This window comes from Podarcis vaucheri, assembly GCF_965113315.1.
Source record: "Podarcis vaucheri genome assembly, chromosome: 11".
Classification (NCBI taxonomy): Eukaryota; Metazoa; Chordata; class Lepidosauria; order Squamata; family Lacertidae; genus Podarcis; species Podarcis vaucheri.
In genome coordinates, this window is record NC_138749.1 from 18,504,207 (window position 1) to 18,524,503 (window position 20,297).

The window sequence follows — 20,297 nt, forward strand, 5'->3', positions numbered from 1 at the left end:
GTCTAGCGAAGCAACGCAAAACCGAAAAACCCTTTCGTCTAGCGAGTTTTTCGTCTTGCGAGGCATTCATCTTGTGGGGCACCACTTTATGTTTGCTGCTTACCAGGTGGAACAGGAGATCCCAGTGCGTACCCAACATTACTTGGAGGCGGCAGGGTGGATGGAAATCGCATCTGTGTTTCACCACCATATCTGAGATTCACAAAATTAAAACAACTGTATCAACGCTGCAATCAGTTCTCAGATTATTTTTAAGCAGTCAAACAGTAAATAAATACTTCTTTAGGTAGTTGAATTGTGAAGCATATGTAAAAAACAGCTCGCCCACTGTTTAATGCTATGTCTAAACCCTGTAATGGTGTGTCAAGGGGACCCTCTGGCCCATGTCCCAAATTAGTAACGTAAAGGAACCCCTGACCATTAGGTCCAGTCATGGCCGACTCTGGGGTTGTGGCGCTCATCTTGCTTTATTGGCCGAGGGAGCTGGCGTACAGCTTCTGGGTCATGTGGCCAGCATGACTAAGCCGCTTCTGGAGAACCAGAGCAGTGCATGGAAACACCGGTTACCTTCCCGCTGGAGCGGTACCTATTTATCTACTTGCACTTTGATGTGCTTTTGAACTGCTAGGTTGGCAGGAGCAGGGACCGAGCAACGGGAGCTCACCCCGTCGTGGGGATTCGAACCGCTGACCTTCTGATCGGCAAGTCCTAGGCTCTGTGGTTTAACCCACAGTGCCACCCGCGTCCCTTATGGGCCAAATTAGGACTGCCCAAACAGTTTTTCCTTAACCATGCCCACCTGCCCCACAGCTAACCATCAGGTGTGAAACAGGACAAAAGGGTGGCAGCAAAGGAACAACTGGAAGTTTAACGTGTGCTTTCAAGTGTTCTTTGGCAAGCAAGGCTCAATCAAGCCCTGCTGGGATTGGCTGTACTAGGGAGATCCCCATGTGTAGATCAGCTGGTGAATGCTGATAGCAAGCCCCCTTGAAACTTTTAGCTCTGCCGTAATAACCCTGCTGAAAAGCCCTAGCTCCATTCCACATGCTGCTGTGCCCTCAGGAAACAAGCCAGAGCCTTGCTGTTCATGACATCTGAACTAGGGTCTGTGGTTTGCTTCCCTCAAAGAAACCACATGCCATGAACAAACCTTGGTTACCATTCACAAACCATTAGGCTGGGTTTGAGTGTCACAACAAATCAGACCCTGACATAGGAGCCAACTCCTAGGGGCCATGAAGGCTTTGGCTCCCTCAAAGCTGATGGGCATTGCCATTAAAATGGTGTATGTGCACTGTGTCATGTGATCAATTATGCGGGGTGGCGCTTACCTGGGCCCCACAATATTTCATTTAAGTTGGCACGCCTGGACCCTGACTTTGTTTTACAGTTGGACAGCAGCAGAAGTGGAGCAAGAACTTTTCAGCAGTGTGCATTAGCATTCTGTGGGTTCATGCTAAACAAAAGTTTGTTTTTACCTACAGTTTAATGTGACACGCAGATTGGGCCTCTGTGGCTAACCTTTGCTATGGTTTATTAAAGCAAGTCAGTTTCATAAACCATGGTTTGAAGTTGGCTTGTTTTATTAAACAAAGCCACTGTGTGCCTACTAATTAAAAAGGTAATTTCAACACAAATTAGAACTAAGATGCTGCTTTCTCTAAACTATTTTTCTCAAGAGTGAGGTACAAAGAGGCATGATCATATCTTAAATCTATAATGACAAAATGAAACATAGCACAATAGTTACTGAGAAACAGGAATCAGCTATGAAACTTTATGCAATGCTTAGTTTTAACAGTTCATATGTTCCAACCAGAGTCCAGCACAACCCATTTACTGCTGGGATACCATAGATTTTTAAAGTATAATCTCTTGGCATAATGCAGATGTGAATAATTTTACCTGAAAAATGCTCGAGTGGCCCAAACAGATACTTCTCTATCACAAGCAGCAGAAGAACAGGCAAGTATTAGGCAAGTAGCACAAGCCTGCTCCTCCTGTAAGAACCATCATTAAAAAATATCAGTAAAAATGACAGAACAATCTTGGTGCAGTTTTAATGAAATGAGCAAGGGGACTAAAGGGTAACTTGTCTATTTAGAAGTAAGTCCTACTGACTCCAGTGGGGCCCATATAAGGGTGTAAATAATTGCAGCCAGTAACATGGTGTTGCTACCTGATGTTAGGTACATATCTAGAAGTCATCACTATAGTGGAGGAGTATGATGAATAGGTACATTTTTAACTGCCTTACTTGTCCAACACAATTAATGACACACTTACAGAATCTACTAAGATAATGTAGGCTGATGGCCACTAATCAAGACAGCATCAAAACAAACGGACAAACAAAACATAATGGAGGATAACTATTAGCCACTGGTAAAGGTAAAGGGACCCCTGACCATTAGGTCCAGTCGTGGCTGACTCTGGGGTTGTGGCGCTCATCTTTATTGGCCAAGGGAGTACAGCTTCCAGGTCATGTGGCCAGCATGACTAAGCCACTTCTGGCTAACCAGCGAATGGAAATGCCGTTTACCTTCCCGCCGGAGTGGTACCTATTTATCTACTTGCACTTTGATGTGCTTTTGAACTGCTAGGTTGGCAGGAGCATGGACCAAGCAACAGGAGATCACCCCGTCGTAGGGATTCAAACCGCCAACCTTCTGATCGACAAGTCCTAGGCTCTGTGGTTTAACCCACAGCGCCACCCGCGTCCCTTATTAGCCACTGAGAGACACCTAAATTGAGTCTCAGATGCCCCCCCCCAGTTTCTTACATAGCCAGAAAGGGATCACTCTCACTACCATAACCTGCTTATGAGCTCCCCACGGCTGGAGGTAGCATGTCGAACCCCTAGTTCTATCTTTGGCATAATATAGGAAGGAAAAGTTAAATTCTCACCGGGTGCAGTTTGAAAAATCTTTCAATCTCTTCTCCATCACCTCCTGCATTGCACACAAAAAGATGTCGCAGCTGATCTACTGGTCTGAGTTTATGAAACATAAAACTCCCCTAAAGAAAAATAGAACATTTTTTATTTATTTAATGGTGATTTCTATAGCATTTTTATTGGCCAAAATAATTTACACTTCTTACACCTTGTTCATTTTTATGACAGCCCTATAAGGAAAGTCATTAATAATTATATTTTACAAAAATGGAGAATGGTTTGTAAAGAAGTGGCATGCTCCAGGCCAGGCATCCCCAAACTTGGGCCTCCAGATGTTTTTGGGACTACAATTCCCACCATCCCTGACCACTGGTCCTGTTAGCTAGGGATGATGGGAGTTGTAGTCCCAAAACACCTGGAGGGCCAAGTTTGGGGATGCCTGCTCCAGGCTGTCCAGGAAGTCCTTGGCCAAGGTTTGAACCTGTAATATTCCCAAGCAGCTATAATATACAACGAAGAACAATATTTAAGCTACAGTAAAGGGCTGGGGTGGGGGGAATCTTCTCCCATGCCTTTATTTGAGGTAGAGGTAGAGCCTAGTTTCAGAGATATTTGAAACAACCTCAATATATCAGAGCTGTACCTCAAACCTTTTCATAACTAGGTAATAAACATAGCCACCTGTGCTACATACAGGGCTGGAGGGCAGGGTTCAAGCTTGATCTTCTCACTTTTAGAAATTAAGTACAGTCCTCTCATGTCTAAATTCTCTATCATATAGAGCAAGCATATTAAGACAGTTTTATTTTGCATCTACACAAAAATCATACAATGTCCCATGTTTAACAATTATGATTAACACATATACATTAAAAGGCTCTAACAAAGATGTTTCAGGGGAATAAATTACTGGAGTAAGAAAGAATAATACATCAGTATACCCTTTACCCTTACCTCTACCGAGTCACAGAAGTGTAGAGTTGGAAGGGACACTGAGGGTCCTCTAGTCTAACCCCCTGCAATTCAGGAATCTTTTTGCTCAACTTGGGGCCCAAACCCACAACCCTGATCTTAAGAGTATCATGCACTACCAGCCTGAGTAGACAATTGATCCAGATTATGTATGTACACATATGAAGTTACTATACTGGCCCAAATATAAGCCGCAGCCGAATATAAGCCGTACCTTTAAAATTGGAGTGGGGGGGGAGAGAAAACACCTAAATATAGAGAGGGGGAGCCAGGCTGCGTTGCCAGCGGCCTTTCCTCTTCCTCGCTCTCTCCCTTCCCGGCCTTGGGGGAGATGATGGGGGACTGTGCGCAGGGCGGGTGCTGCTCTGCTGCATTCCTGGCCTTGTTTGCCCTGTGCTCCTGGCTGCATACCGTAAGGTCACAAATATAAGCTGCACTTTTCATGGTCAGTATTTGGGGGGAAAGTGAGGCTTATATTCAGGCCAATACGGTACTTTCCCCCTATTCCTTCCCAGAAAAGGTAGTTTGCAAAGTCAGTGGCTTATATCCCCTGTGTCACTCATCTGATGGTACTGCTTCAGTCAGTGTAAGAAGAGAAGCAATTTTAAGAGATTCCTTCCGATAGTTCCTCCACATCCCCAATATGCTCTGGAAGGTTCCCCATTACCTCTGAGCAGATTTCAGAAGTGGGGTGGGGGACAAATGGCCAAAGGTGCTTCTCTCTTCCTTTTACTGATGAAAGCCTTACTGTCAGCTGACCCGACAACATGGAATACAACCAAGTGGTAGGACGCCAGAATGATTTCAGACAAGAATAATAAAAAAAAACCACACCAGGATGTAAGAGATTAAATTCATTTCTAAACAGAGATTAAGAGCTTCTGAAAATGTCATCTGAGGTTCAGTTTCATCTTCCTCCTCTTTCTCTATTTTTATTTTATTTTAAGCAATAGTACTACAAACCTGTGCCGAAAGGAGAACAAATTTCTTTGGCGGTAGCATATGCTGTTGTACAACTACAGGATAGTCAGTTATGGGAATTAGATCTTTATTCAAAGGTGTTACTATCTTCTGAGCTTTGTGATCATCTATTGCAGAAAGAGCCCAAGAATGTCCATCTACATGTGTCTTTGTCTGAAATAAGAAAGTAAAGAGTAAAAAAATTATAAAAGAGTAACTTGCTTTCCAATCATATGCTTCAGCTATAACAATTTTATTGAACCCCTGCCTGCAGCTGAGGAAGCTAGTTATCCTCCTATCTTTCCAGCTGCCAATTATAATTCTATCCTTCACAGCCTCTGCAGTATTACTGTACCATAGCTGGATCAGGGTGTAAAAATATAAAGGTAAGCTAAAGGTCCTCTGGATGGTTAAGTCCAGTCAAAGGAGACTATGGGGTTGTGGTGCTCATCTCGCTTTCAGGCTGAGGGAGTCGGTGTTTGTCCACAGACAGCTTTCTGGGTCATGTGGCCAGCATGACTAAACCGCTTCCGGCACAAAGGAACACCATGACAGAAACCAGAGCACACGGAAACACTGTTTACCTTCCCGCCACAGCAGTACCTTGCACTGGCATGCTTTTGAACTGCTAGGTTGGCAGGAGCTGGGACAGAGCAACAGGAGCTCACTTTGCTGTGGAAATTTGAACCGCCAACCTTCCGATCGGCAAGCCCAAGAGGCTCAGTGGTTTAGATCACAGCGCCACCCACGTCCCTGGATCAGTATGTACTTCCCACCAGGAAATTAAATCTATGGCTGTATTCCCCCCCCCCCAAATAATTTTAAGCCAGTATCAGAAAGGTGAAAAGCTGGTCACAACTTGTGATATGGCCTTGCAATAAGAAGCAGAAAGGTGTCAAAAGGGGAAGTATCAGAAGTTGAAAACTTTTGAACTCTTACACAGATTTATGAAGAGAGAGATCAAAGAAATCTAGGTAGACAAAACTATCATCTCTCACAACAGCTATTACTTTCAAAATAACCTAGCAAAATATAAAGAATTACCTGTGTTTCCATCATTGGCTTTTGGAAAGGAAAAGAATCATGATTAACACACCACAATATATCATTATCCTCATTTTCTGAAGCAGCCATTAGCAGAACACCTGAAAATATAATAGTAATTTATTAAGAAATGATGAATCTGAAACCTAAAATCGAATCTTACGATTCATCACTTTCTATAGGGCAAAATAGCCTAAATTGGACAAAGGACTCTTAAATTACTGATAAAAACTCATCTCCAGAAATTACCTTTGCTATAAAGAGCTTGGTGCACCTTTGATGGCTTTTCCACGTTAGAAGCAGCAGAAAATCCTGGAGGCAGGCGGATGTGAACCAACGTTAATGTTGAAGGACGAGAAAAAGGATGCTTGAATGGGCATGTACTAAAATACATCCGTACACCTAAGAAAAAAGCACAAGATACTCCATTAACAGTATAAAAGGGTTGCAGTACAATCCCATACCTGTCTACTCAGTGCTTTTTTTCTAGAAACCATGAAGTTGTTACAGTAAGTGCCACACTTTTTAACAAAAAAAGAAGTGCCATACTGCATAACCTTCAGTACCCCCTGAAAAGCACTGTGTCTACTTCAAAATTAGTCCCATCAAGTTGAATGGGGCTTGCTTCCAGTTAACAGTTTTGGATCGCAGCATTAATGTGTCTGAAGTATTCTGTTCAGATATGGAACTACTGAACAGCAACAACACAGACTGCTTCATATTCCCCATTTAAAGATAATGGTATGAATGATAATAGAAACCTGGTTATTTCTAACTGATCCGCACATTTTAATTCCTCTTCACACACTGCTTCTTGACCCCCCAGACCCTTTAGGATTACTAGGAGACTATGATGCCGTGATCCTATACCCTATTGGCTCCCTTCTTTGCCTATCTTCTTCCTTTCAATACCCTGTTGCTAGTTAGTTTCTTCCAGTTTGCAGGCACTCCACTCTCTAGGCCAGTTCAGATTCTAGACTGGGTGGAGATACTAACTGGGTTGTGATACTACCCACTTCCCCACCAACAGGTTATCCATGCCTCCCTTCTACCATGCACCAGAAATGATTGCATGAATCAAGCTATTCTACATAGAGGCCACCACATGAAGTGCCTGTCTTATGTAGCACATTATGTTCCTGACGTTATGTTATATATAACAGAGGGGAGGGACATGTACCTGCTCATTCATCATGTGAGCAGGCTTGCCACCCAGTAAGTTTTTGAACCAGGGCATAGACACGGTACTTAGTGTTACAGAATAGGATACTGAATTCTTACCTGCATGAGTGATTGCCAATAACTGGCAATCAATGGATTCAGAATTTTCAATCACTGCTATCTGAACAATAGGCTTAAACACAGAACGGTCTATGGTCCTAAAAGAAAACAAGATATCAGCATGTGTACATGCAAGATCTTTTTAAACAAAACATGTAAACAAAATGATCTAATAATAAGAGATGTAATAAGACATTAAAGTCAGCTCCTCAAGCATAATACCTTAATGTAGATATTTTACCTGGCAATCTTTCCAGCTGCAGCGACAATAGCATTCTGAGAAACAGAAGCAACCCTCACCATCCCTTGACCATCTGGACCTAAATCATAAACCTGTAATTTAATTATATTGCTTTTAGTAGGTTTACTATAAATTCACTTAACATTATTCTCTTCTGCAACGCCTACCGCAAATACGTCAGGAGGCAAGTTAGTTCTGAAATGAAAAATGGCAGCTGCACTGCATTCCAAGGTGAGTAGTTCATTGGACAGAAACACAAGAGAACCTTCTTTTATTGAATGCAGGTGGGATGTTGGAATAAGCTTGGATAGAGTGCAGAGCCATAAAAACAAATAGAGGAGGTGAAAGGATGCAGAGCGAAGGAACTTGTAGTACATTTGCATAGTGAACAGGAAACAATCCTGCATGAAAGTTGCTATCAGCAGGCACAGGACTGACAGCTAAAAGGAAGAGGATAACTTTATGTTGGGCAGGTGGGACAAAGAATAAGTGCGTAAAGTACAGACAATGGTAGGCAACTACCCACTGAAAGATGTATCCAGCAAGGCTGGGTTAGAACTGTGTTATACGGTAAGTTCCCATCATCAATGTAATGAAGTTAGCATTGATGTGAACCTAAATTTGTGAATAACAGGGGAAACAGAATGTATCAAAAGGCATACCTGTATCACACCTTTTTCAGAGCGTGTGTATAAGATGTTTCGGGAGTTGTCAATGGCAATTTGAACAATGGGATCTGCAGTTTGGGAATAAAAACCCAGAATCAACTGCTTAAAGTATGTCAACATTTGGTATTGAGAAATAGAGACTTTCATTCATAATGTCCAGAAGATATACCGTATTTTTTGCTCTATAAGACTCCTAAAAAGTAAGGGGAAATGTGTGTGCGTCTTATTGAGCAAATGCAGGCCGTGCAGCTATCCCAGAAGCCAGAACAGCAAGAGGGATTGCTGCTTTCACTGTGCAGTGATCCCTCTTGCTGTTCTGGCTTCTGAGATTCAGAATATTTTTTTCTTGTTTTCCTCCTCCAAAAACTAGGTGCGTCTTGTGGTCTGGTGCGTCTTATAGAGCGAAAAATACGGTAGGTGGACGATCAAAACATTTTTTTTCTTACCTAAGCACTTCAAATAACAAATTTCAAACTTAAGACTAGCCGAATTACCCGAGTGTCTTAACAGCATGTTTGTATTGTATTTGCATTGGTTAAACTGCTTTAGCAATAAAAGGCGGTAATTTAGTAGCACAAATCTTGAAAGAAAGCAATCAACCTATTGATTCATTTATGTAAATGAAACATTTAAGTGAGCCAGAGGTGCCAGACATTTGTAATATATTATCAAACACAAATACATCTGTGTTTTAATATTGGTATTTTAAACATGGATTTTACATCCCTTACCATCTTCTGAGAATGTGAACTGGAGCAATGATGGAACAAGGAAAGAAAGGGTGCTCTTTGAATGATTGATCTTCCTACAACGCTGGCTAAACCAGCCAGCCTCAGCCTACAAAAATAAAAAAACCACTAGAATTAGATAATTATGCAAACCCATAGAATACTTTACTCGACCCATCTAGTTATCAATAAATTCCCAACATTATTAAGCAGCCTAACTAGTCCTGGCCCCCAGATCATTGCAGATGAACAGTGTGCTCTCCTCCAGCACCAGCAGTCTGTATTTCAAAAGAGAAGTCATTTTATAAAGTTCCATTTAAAAAGTTCCAAAACCTCAAGAGTTTATAACTCCATATTTTTCTCTCACTTTGATTGGACCCCAATCTTACATAAGGACAACAGTAAATCTGCTTTATACCACAGAGTAAGCCAACATAACATAACATCAGATTCACTAGCACATGTGTTGATATACCAGCTCTAAGCACATGTGTGTTGATGAAGCAGGTATGAGACTTGACCTTTTAATTGCTGGCAGAATTCAAGAAGGAAGCTTGGTCTTTTGAGAACTAGCCAGTTTGTGGCCTCTTTGATGAAGGCAATAGAATAAACTCAACAGTATTGAGTTATTGTCTGTCACTGTAACAAAAATACTTAAACATCAGATGGTTCTTTGCTAGAATTCTGAAGATCATTGAAGATGACTCAGATTCAGTACATTCTTTGCAATGAACAAGAATATTTTTTAAGTTAGCAGGAGTTCCAGACTAACATTTATGCACTAAGAAACTCACTACTCTCTTTCAAATAAATGAAGCAATATAGAAGAGGAAGAAGTGAGGCATCAAGAGCAATGTACTTTCCATTCATCCCCCAGTATCCATCTCTAGCAGATTTCACTTGCCTGGTAAGCAATTTCATACAAACAACCATCTTTGCCAGCCAAGAAGATACGCCCATTTTCAGAAGAAGTTATTGTCAGCAGATAGGTGTTATCGGTAGGCAGTGAGTAGAGCGGGTCTGGAAGAAGCTGCATTCCACCAGACATGCTATCATTGAGGGATCCAGAACCTGATTAAAAATATATATATTTATTTTATTTGTTGACTACTTCAACTAAAATGATTTCAAGAAATAAGGAAGACCTAACATTGAGTTTGTATATCATGAACTCTTAAATGCTATTTTCTAAAAGTTGATAGGTTTGCTACTAAGGCGTCAACCCTAAATCCTCAGAATAAATAAGATTGAGCCAAAACTCTCTTATGTTGAAAAACACAGTTCTTAAGAATTAAAATTTCATTTCACTTGAGTAATCAAACACGCTTAATTCACAATGCCAATTCTTTTCCTATTTATACTATTAAAAGTATACACTCCAGATACAACAAGGTAGTAAATTTTCTAAAACCACGTTATCTTGAGCATGTATGTGTGTTTTAACACGGAGACTTATCTCAACGTAAAACTTATTTACTCTCAGGCCCCATCTACACTAAGTGTTTAAAGCTGTAACATACCACTTTAAACAGTCACAGTTCCCTCCAAGGCATGTTGGGAACTGCATTTTGTTAAAGGTGCTGAGAGTTGCTAGAACAGGCTTCCTCAACCTCGGCCCTCCAGATGTTTTTGGCCTACAACTCCCATGAACCCTAGCTAGCAGGACCAGTAGTCAGGGATGATGGGAACTCTAGTCTCAAAACATCTGGAGGGCTGAGGTTGAGGAAGTCTGCGCTAAAAGATCCCTATTCCATTCACAGGACTACATTTCCCAGAGTTCCCTGGGAAGAGGGCTTGATGAGAAACCACTCTGAAATTGCAGCTCTGTGAGAGGAATAGGGGTCTCCTAACTCTCAGCTTCCTTAACAAATTACATTTTCCATGATACTTTAAAGTGGCATGATACTGTTTTATATGTTTAGTTCAGGTGGGGCCTCTAAAAGCTTAATCGGCCATTATTTCATTCTACTGCCACCGAAGAGCCTCATTCCCTCAGCTCCACCAACGATCAAGTTGGTTGTGTCTAGCCAGGTACTTGTGTTGGTAAGGTAGCAAGCTGAAACTAAGAGGAGCCAGTTGCATTAAACAGTCACCAGGTAGCAGCAAGTTCCTCCAAATTTCTTTCCCTATCTCTTCATGAAAGCAAGCATGTGAATACACAATTACCTCCTTGTAAGGTTGCATAGCTTAGTCCTAGAATGACTATATCCACAGGAGTAGCCAAAACGAGCAGGTGTCGTATATGTGGTTGAAAGACTCCTGTGAGTAAAGAAAGCAGAAGACAATTTGTCAATATAAGGGGGGGGGGGGGGAACCACCTCTACATAACATGCTACTTGTCATAATCAAGATCTAAGGGAGTGAAGAGGCATTTGCACTAATTCCTGTCAGTCAGGAAATATCATTTCAAGTCTTTTAACGGCTATTTTCCCAATCCTACAATAATTTCAGCAATGAAGCCTCAAAAATAGAAGGTATATTTATGCAACATTTATCTTTGGGGTAATTATGTGCACTGCATGATAATATTCAAAAGGCCAAGTATGTAAGATAGTTTCTAATACAGAACAGACACCAACAAAGCAAACAAATGAAAGCTTGTTCTCAGGATAAAGATAAAATGATTTTCCCCCAAGTGTATTTTGTCCACAACCTATTACCTGCTTTTGGTTTCACTAGTCCCACAGCAAGGATGGTTTCACTAAGGCCATCAAAATAAGCGAGGTCCCCACTGCAATGAACAGAAAAGGTTACGTGAAAACATGGAGTACTTAATTTCTGAAACAGTGAATGAAATTGTTAAGAGCAGCAATACGTTCCTTACACAAACCTTTCCTTCTGATTAACCAGTTTTGAGTTTACCATACCCAAAAACGTCATAGACATAAATTATTTATCTTACCCGTCTTCGTACTGCCACATAAAAATGTCACTGTCAATGGTCAGCCAAGCCCTGCTAATTTCAGGAAACACTCCCATCATACAATTGCATTGCATATCTGAAGTATCCAGATTTAAGGATAAAATGCACCAAGGCAAGACATGCAATTCTGCATTACGTTGAGTTTGCAATTAGGGATGAGGAGGGGAGGACCGGATAAGTGTAGAATTCCACAGCTCAGTATTATAAATGTAAAGTCACAACATACATAGCAATTATTTTATTACGCAAATGCTCAGTTGATAAGACTCCCGAATCTTGATTTGTATGAACATAAAAGAACATTCATGTCTCTCCACAGAGAAAGAATGAATTTATTTCAAGCTAGGAGATAGTATGACCAGGAGCCTTGATTTCTTTTGTACAATGTTTCATTTACATTTAGCAATCAAGGGATGGATAGAGAGAATGTCAAACAGAATAAATGGAGGTTCTTTTACATGACACCAAGCAGTCTGAAGCACAGTCATACCTCTAGTTGCATTAGGTTCATGTTGTGGATTTTCGGGTTGCGATCATGGCAAACCCAGAAACGTTCTGCGTGCTTTGCACATGTGCACTCTACGCTGGAGCACTCTATTGCATCACGCGCACAAGCAGCGCTCTACTTACGGACTTTTCGGGGTGCGAATGGCACCCCGGAACGGATCGCATGCGTAAGTAGAGGTACCACTGTAGTACCAAGCATTTTTTATTGCTTTTTAAAACACTGAAATAATTAAATTTCAAGCAAAAAAAATATCATTTCTTTCATCATGCCTGGAAGCCCCAGAACAGTACAGATCACAGATGGGGAATCTGTGGCCTTCCAATATGTTGATGAAGTACAATTCCCATCACTCCTGGCTGTTGGCTATGGTGGCTGGGGTTGACAGGAGCTTGAATCCAACTACAGTGGTACCTTGGGTTAAGTACTTAATTTGTTCCGGAGGTCCGTTCTTAACCTGAAACTGTTCTTAACCTGAAGCACCACTTTAGTTAATGAGGCCTCCTACTGCTGCCGCCAGAACATGATTTCTGTTCTCATCCTGAAGCAAAGTTCTTAACCTGAGGTACTATTTCTGGGTTAGCGGAGTCTGTAACCTGAAGCGTATGTAACCCGAGGTACCACTGTATATCAGAAAGGCCACAGCTTCACCACTTCTGCCATAAATGGAAGCCTGAGAATGGATGGAGGGCAAAGTGTGAAAAGGCAACGCCTTTAGAGCAACCGGCCGGCTCCCATCCACTCTTTACTGCTCCAGTCCCTCACCATGCTGTGCTTCTTGGTCTGCTGCTATTGCAACCTCTTTTGATGCTGAAGGGGAAAAAGGGACATTGGAAACTAAAAATTGGGGTTCTTCAAAAAAGAGACTACTTTAGGCCACACATCCAATGATCATTTAACTGCTATTACTGTACTAGTGTCTAGGCAGCAGCAACTACCTGTAGTATAATTGGAAACAACAGCAGAGGTGTAATGGTGAGTGAAATAAAGTAGAAGCGACCCCCCAATTCCCAGCTGGGCACAAGTAGCTATGAGGAAGAGAAAAGGGAGAAAGATGGGTGGGGGAGAAGAAAACAGCAACCAACAAGAGATGATCTTGTCAGATGGGGAGAAGGCTGGAATGAATAGGGATTAGCCAGCAGCCTAAAGCCCATCCTTTAGCCTCCATAGCCTTCATCTTGCAAGATTTGATGTGCCTTTCACTTGTATTATAATTAGGATACGTCCAAATTGCTCAACCAGTTCAGGGGGCAGAGGAACTCTCCGAATTGAACTTATTTCTGGAAGATTGGGAATTGAAAGAAAGCCAGGTCCTTGTAATGGATAATCCATATCTGACATCCCAGAAACAGTGGGGCTACCTGCAAATGTGAAAAAGTAAAATAATTAGAAGTAATAGAAACAAACAAAATGCTTGGATATTTTCACTTCAATTTAATATTTTCTTTAACCCCTAGAGATGTATATTTTTCTCAGTATATGAAATCAAGTGCTTTTCTCTATAAACCTAGGAATAAATTAATACTCTTACATCTTTGAGTTTTAAAAAATTAAAGTAACCTTGTAAGATATACTAGTAATAGCCACCAGTCTCATAAACTGTTAAGATAAATTAATTGACATGTGGAATTGCAGATCACAATACAAAACTCAGGATACACAAAGTGATCTAGTTTTGCTTGTTAACACTACAAATATTTGGTTTACAAATGAGTCATTAGTTCCAAAAGTATTGGCAACTATTTCAAATGTATTAGCAAGTGTTTGAAGTCTGGGGGGTGGGGTGGGGGGAGGGGAATCTGATCACTAGAAACATGAATTCTAGAGAGTACTGCTCAACTAATCTATATGAACCTAAAGGCTAAGTCTTTCTGGGAGCAAGGGGAAAGGAAGCTAAGTGCTGGCAAGTACTGTACTTAATCATAAGAAATACCTTAAGAAAATCAAGGGCTGTTAAACAAGGGCTGTTTGGAGTGAAACCATTTCCAGTACAGAACTCCTAATATATTTGCATAGCTTTAACATACTATTTTAAAGTTGCTTGATAGAGATTAAATGATAGTTATTGCCTTCAAACGAACCAATGAATGATCATAATGTATGCTTGTTTCTATTTGTTATCAAGATAAGCATGAATGACTGTTTATTGCAAGCTTTATATTTGTTTTATCAATTCTGTTTAGCCTGGAAGTGAAGCACTTCTAGGCTACCCCTATGCTATCCATATAATCAGTTATCAGTAATCAACATATTCAATATATATTCATATATGCTTACTGATAACTGATTATATGGATAGCATAGGGGTAGCCCTTCTTCCTTGCCTCAGAAGGAAAAGGTAAGGCTGCCTCAAAATACACCTCTCTCCTGATCTTAACTGGAAAAACCAAAAGATTTTTGAATACTGAATTTTATTGCCCTAAGATTAGTCTTATAAAAGGAACGTATCAGAAGATGGCAGTTGAATAACATAAGGTAAGGCAAGATAATGGTTTCTTGTATATACCGTAAGTGGAATATTGAGAAATGAAGGGAGGCAGATTTTTGTAGAATCTTAAGCTATTAAAGACAAAGCACCTGTCCCTAAAATAACCTAATAATGAGACCATTACTGTACATTCATATGTGTATAACCAGTATGGAACAAATGCACCTAGTAGTAGCACTATAACATTTGGTGTGAACCCCGGCTTGCAAGAAGTACAAAATAATTAGCACTAGACATTAGAGATTAACCAGACTATTGCCAGCACAGTGAATTAAAATAGCAGCAAGTAAAACATGGGACGCGGGTGGCGCTGTGGGTAAAACCTCAGCGCCTAGGACTTGCCGATCGCATGGTCGGTGGTTCGAATCCCCGCGGCGGGGTGCGCTCCCGTTGCTTTGTCCCAGCACCTGCCAACCTAGCACTTCGAAAGCACCCCCGGGTGCAAGTAGATAAATAGGGACCGCTTACTAGCGGGAAGGTAAACAGCGTTTCCGTGTGCTGCACTGGCTCGCCAGAGCAGCTTCGTCACGCTGGCCACGTGTCTGCGGACAGCGCTGGCTCCCGGCCTATAGAGTGAGATGAGCGCACAACCCCAGAGTCTGTCAAGACTGGCCCGTACGGGCAGGGGTACCTTTACCTTTACCTTAAAACATAGCGACAAAGGATTCCATCAATACAAAGCTAAGTGGACTAAATACTGTATATATTAAAATCTGCTAAAAAGCCACCAATGAAGAGGCCAGGATGTGGGGCCAGCAATGAAAGGGACCTGTCCTTGGTACCCATCAATCTATGTTCTTGGTGGTAGAAAAGAGAGTAGCGCCTATGAGGCTAATCTCAGGTGGCCCTCCAAGTTACATGGCTACTAACCTTTCATGGCTTTAAAAGCCACTACCTGAAGTTCAAACTCTAAAGCATATTACTATAGCCCTATCTAGAGAATCGGTAGTCTAGTTTGCGTAACAGACCCGAATCTATTTGTTCAAATAGACCAGTTCTCCATTTACAATACAAAGCTGATGAAGGGCTTTACTATATACCTGGCTATATACAATGTTACTAACGTTTCCATCATGCCTGGGCTAATATCCAGGTACCCAAAGAGTCGCAGGATGGAGCAGAAGGCCCCACCACCTTCATTTAGGCCCAACTCTTCAGAAAGAATCAGAGCCACAGTTAAGTCTTACTTTGGAAGTGGTGATGACACTGATTTGCAGTGCTTTTACCAATGCTGTTATGACAGTATTCTACTACAATCATACCTCGGGTTACAGATGCTTCAGGTTGCAGTTTTTTTGCCATGCCCCACCTAAGCTTTGCGCATGCGCCGAATCGCAACCCGTGTGTGCGCAGATGTGCCGATGCGGGTTGTGAATGTGCATCCCGCACGGATCACGTTCGCAAACCGGGTGTCCACTGTACTGCATAGGTGCCAGGCAAAAACGTTCTTCAGCCAGGCCTTGGGCTGGTTAACATTCTATGTCCTTTTAAATGTGTTTGTGGGAGGGGGTGTTATGAGTCTGTCTTGTTTTCGTACTTGTTTTTATTGTGTATGTTGTGTTTTTACGTTGTGAACCTTCCTGAGTTCTTCAGATGAGGAGCAGTATATAATTTTAAAAATACTATTTTAACTTGTTTTAAATGTTACTATTACTTACTGAATTTGTTGGCCACTTTATCTAGCACAAGGACTTACAAATGCTGCAAGCCTCCATTGGTATTTGTCCATCTTGAAGGGAGCAGCTAACAAATTCCCTTACTAAACAGGTGATTCAGCAAAACCATGAACCTTTTTCTGCCTCCCCACTTCCAGCTATTTTCTGAAGACTGGAGAAGAGACCCTCTTAAGAATATTAAGGGGGTGGGCAGGGGAAGGACTAGACCACATGAAAAATGAACATAATATTTAGGCTGCAGTTCAATCATGTTCAAGTTTGTACTGTATTCTTTTTATGAGAAAAACACATTGCTGCACCCATAACACAGGTTTAAGGTGCCATTTAGCTCCTAGCTTTCATGGCTGGAAACCCCAACCAGATGGACGGAGTAATAATAATAATAATAATAATAATAATAATAATGGTACAGTGGTACCTTGGTTCTCAAACAACTTGGAACCTGAACACTGCAAACCCGGAAGTAAGTGTTACGGTTTGCAAACCTTTTTCGGAAGCCGAACGTGCTCCGTTTTGAGTGTTATGCTGAGGTCTGCCTGTTTTTGCTATTTATTCTACATTTTTGCGGCTTTTTGTTTTGTTTTTGTGACTGTGTGGAACCCATTTCATCTACTGATTGTGTGACGGCATTACCTTGTTTATTGCTTTCATTTTATGGATCAACTGTCTCGTTAAGATAATAAAATTCATGTTAAATTGCTGTTTTAGGGGTTGTTTTTAAAAGTCTGGAACGGATCGATCCATTTTGCATTGCAGTGGACGCTCGGGTTGCGAACGTGATCCGTGCGGGATGCACGTTCACAACCCACAGTGGCGTGTCTGCGCACGAGCAGGTTGTGATTTGGCACTTCTGTGCATGTGCAAAGCACGATTTAGCACTTCTGTGCATGCACAATTGTCGAAACCTGGAAGTAACCCATTCTGGTACTTTCCGTAACCTTAAAAAGAGCCTAGGACTTGCCGATCAGGTCGGCAGTTCGAATCCCCATGACGGGGTGAGCTCCCGTTGCTCGGTCCCTGCTCCTGCCAACCTAGCAGTTCGAAAGCACGTCAAGTGCAAGTAGATAAATAGGTACCCCTCCGGCGGGAAGGTAAACGGCGTTTCTGTGCACTGCTTTGGTTCGCCAGAAGCGGCTTAGTCATGCTGGCCACATGACATGGAAGCTGTACGCCGGCTCCCTCGGCCAATAAAGCGAGATGAGCGCCGCAACCTCAGAGTCGGCCACGACTGGACCTAATGGTCAGGGGTCCCTTTACCTTTAACCTGAAAAAACGCAACCTGAAGCGTCTGTAACCCGAGGTATGACTGTACTTTCTATGGGAAAGCGTGCCTTGGTTTTAGAACGCTTTGGTTTTGGAACGGACTTCCGGAACGGATTAAGTTTGAGAACCGAGGTACCACTGTGCCTGTATCTCAGTTCCTAACCCGGGGCTACAGTTCCCGCCAGCCCTGCAATTTCGGGGGGGGGGGAATGAGAGAGAGAGAGAGAGAGAGACCCGCCAAGGGAGGCGGCGGCGGCGGCGGCGGCGGCGGCGGCGACACCCCCCCCCGTAGCCTTTCCCGCCCGCTCACGCGCGGCTTACTGGGCGCCGGCACCGCCAGCAGCTCGGAGAGGTCCGGGTAGCAGCGGTCTTCTTGGATCTGCCGGTCGATGATGCGCCCCGCATTCTCCAGCGCCTCCTGCAAGGCCGGAGCGGCCGCCGGGCTGAGAGCGACCGGCATGGCGAGGCGGAGAAGGCGGCGGCGGCGACGTCGAACCCAAGCCGCGCGTCCTTCTCCCCCTCAGCAGAGTCGAAGCAAGGCCAGGACTGTGCTGCGTCGCGCCCGCGCGCCCAATCCCGGCATCCACCGCGCGGCCGCGGGAGACACGAAGACTGGACCCGTAGAGATAGGAAGAAAAGGTTTAGAGTGATCCTCGTACGCATACTTCCGGGCTTCCGATATGGTGTGGGGTTGGTTTTTTTTGTTTTTTCCCCCCGGTGCGGTGGGGAATCTCTCTCACTAGTGAGAAAGCGACCCGACTGTAGAGAAATAAGCATTCTGAATAAAATGAACGCGAGGAAACGATTTCGTTTATTCAGGAGAAAATGTACAGTAACTGATTTCAGTGGGACTTAGTTTCTGCAGCCCCATTCATATCCTGTGTGTTCATTCAGAAATCCAGCCGAGAAAGTGTGGCATTACTGAATAGGATTGCATACACAATAGGTGTTGGGCTTGACGTGGTCTTTCTGATGTTCTTCCCCCCGCCCCCGAGTCCATGCTGCGGTTTTTAAATTTGATGTAACGACCTGAGCCCTAGGGTAGGCTAAAACGAATGTAGATTTATTTAGTTTTTGAATTTCAGCGAGGCTCGCTGCCAAATAAATGCGCATCATATCGTTGCAGGCATGAAGCGGGATCCTATGCCCACTCACAAGTAAATCCTAGGTCAGCCTCACTGAATTGCGCTGTCAAATAGGGTTGCAGCTTGTGTTTGGTGGATTGCTAACAAAAGAATACTTTTATTTTTGGAAAGGGGGTCTTGCGTGCGGGGTAAATACTTATTTGTTCTTCTGCTTCTCGACGTTACGTGTTGCTTTCGCCACCTTCTGCCGTAAGAGTGACAGACCCCAAAATGACAAATACCTGCACAGCTGAATACATTTCTGTTGGTCTAGATACTACTCTCGAAAATAAATAAACATATGCAAACGAAATATATCAGGATTGTAACCCTGAAACTGAAACTAAGCAGTACGTAGTTCGATATCAACCCCGCAAGTCTTGGGCATACAGTAGTTATTTCTCCCTCCGACCACCAGGGGTCTCACTCTGGCAGCCATCGAGCGGAAGTGGCTTCCTCTCGCTCAGCAGCCGCTTCCTGCTAGTCGGGCAACTTGCCTGTGTTGTTGTTCCTGGAGAAGGGAAGTGCGGGTCGCTTTCGGGATGGAGCAGGTGGGAGCAGAGAACGGTGAGTAGCGGGCCCGGCCAGGCTTCCCTTGGAGGATCTGCCGGTCTTGGGTAGGAGGAGGAAGCACGGAGCGCTCTTCTGGCCCTGAAGTCAAAATTAAAAAATTCCTTCCAGTAGCACCTTAAAGACCAACTAAGTTAGTTCTTGGTATGAGCTTTCGTGTGCATGCACACTTCTTCAGATACACTGAAACAGAAGTTGCCAGATCCTTCTATGTAGAGAGAAGGTGGGGAGGGGTATTACTCAGAAGGGTGGTGGGAATGGGAGATTGGCAGATAGCTGAGATGAGCCTGTTGACGACTCTTAACGACTGCAATAGGTCTTACAGGAAAAGGCAAGGGGTGAGGAGGTGAAAAATGGCTTAGTCATGTATAATGAGATAAGAATCCAATGCCTTTGTTCAGACCAGGTCTCTCCATGGTTTTAAGTTTGGTAATGAGTTGCAATTCAGCAGCTTCTCTTTCCAGTCTGTTTCTGAAATTCCTTTGTAGTAAAACAGCTACTTTGAGATCTTGTATAGAATGTCCTGGGAGATTGAAGTGTTCTCCTACTGGTTTCTCTGTTTTGTGATTCTTGATGTCAGATTTATGTCCGTTTATTCTTTGGCGTAAGGTTTGGCCTGTTTGTCCAATACCCTTCTGAGTAATACCCCTCCCCCACCTTCTCACTATATAGAAGGATCTGGCAACTTCTGTTTCAGTGTATCTGAAGAAGTGTGCATGGACACGAAAGCTCATACCAAGAACTAACTTAGTTGGTCTTTAAGGTGCTACTGGAAGGAATTTTTTTATTTTGACTATGGCAGACCAACACGGCTACCTATCTGTAACTGTGCCCCTGAAGGACCAGGTGCGCAACCTGGGAGTCATTCTGGACTCCATGGAGGCGCAGGTCAATTCTGTGTCCAGGGCAGCTGTTTATCAGCTCCATCTGGTACACGGGCTGATACCCTACCTGCCCA

General features: G+C 42.9%; 2 protein-coding genes across 3 annotated transcripts in view; one reads left to right on the forward strand and one right to left on the reverse strand.

Annotated features, from left to right (window-relative positions):
- The window catches only part of NUP155 (nucleoporin 155), a 37,254-nt gene extending 19,044 nt beyond the window's left edge, over nt 1-18,210 (reverse strand). Inside the window, exons 1-16 of one of the 2 annotated variants that reach the window (XM_082241775.1) lie at nt 17,967-18,206; nt 13,442-13,579; nt 11,693-11,789; nt 11,451-11,521; nt 10,957-11,049; nt 9,695-9,861; nt 8,794-8,899; nt 8,057-8,130; nt 7,395-7,486; nt 7,154-7,251; nt 6,122-6,274; nt 5,873-5,973; nt 4,832-5,002; nt 2,908-3,018; nt 1,906-2,000; nt 104-192 (exon numbers count right to left, since the gene is read on the reverse strand). In XM_082241775.1, coding sequence (XP_082097901.1) covers nt 104-192; nt 1,906-2,000; nt 2,908-3,018; nt 4,832-5,002; nt 5,873-5,973; nt 6,122-6,274; nt 7,154-7,251; nt 7,395-7,486; nt 8,057-8,130; nt 8,794-8,899; nt 9,695-9,861; nt 10,957-11,049; nt 11,451-11,521; nt 11,693-11,789; nt 13,442-13,579; nt 17,967-18,105 — 1,795 coding nt within the window. In that variant the 5' untranslated portion in view covers nt 18,106-18,206. Of the gene's footprint in view, nt 1-103; nt 193-1,905; nt 2,001-2,907; nt 3,019-4,831; nt 5,003-5,872; nt 5,974-6,121; nt 6,275-7,153; nt 7,252-7,394; nt 7,487-8,056; nt 8,131-8,793; nt 8,900-9,694; nt 9,862-10,956; nt 11,050-11,450; nt 11,522-11,692; nt 11,790-13,441; nt 13,580-17,966 lie in introns of both variants that reach the window. The other variant, XM_082241776.1, reaches the window with a different exon arrangement.
- A 1,023-nt stretch (nt 18,211-19,233) lies between these two features.
- Nucleotides 19,234-20,297, forward strand: part of WDR70 (WD repeat domain 70) — a 116,060-nt gene continuing 114,996 nt past the window's right edge. The window contains exon 1 of the mRNA XM_082241986.1: nt 19,234-19,336. Within this exon, the coding sequence (XP_082098112.1) occupies nt 19,312-19,336 (25 nt within the window). The 5' untranslated portion in view covers nt 19,234-19,311. The remainder of the gene's footprint in view (nt 19,337-20,297) is intronic.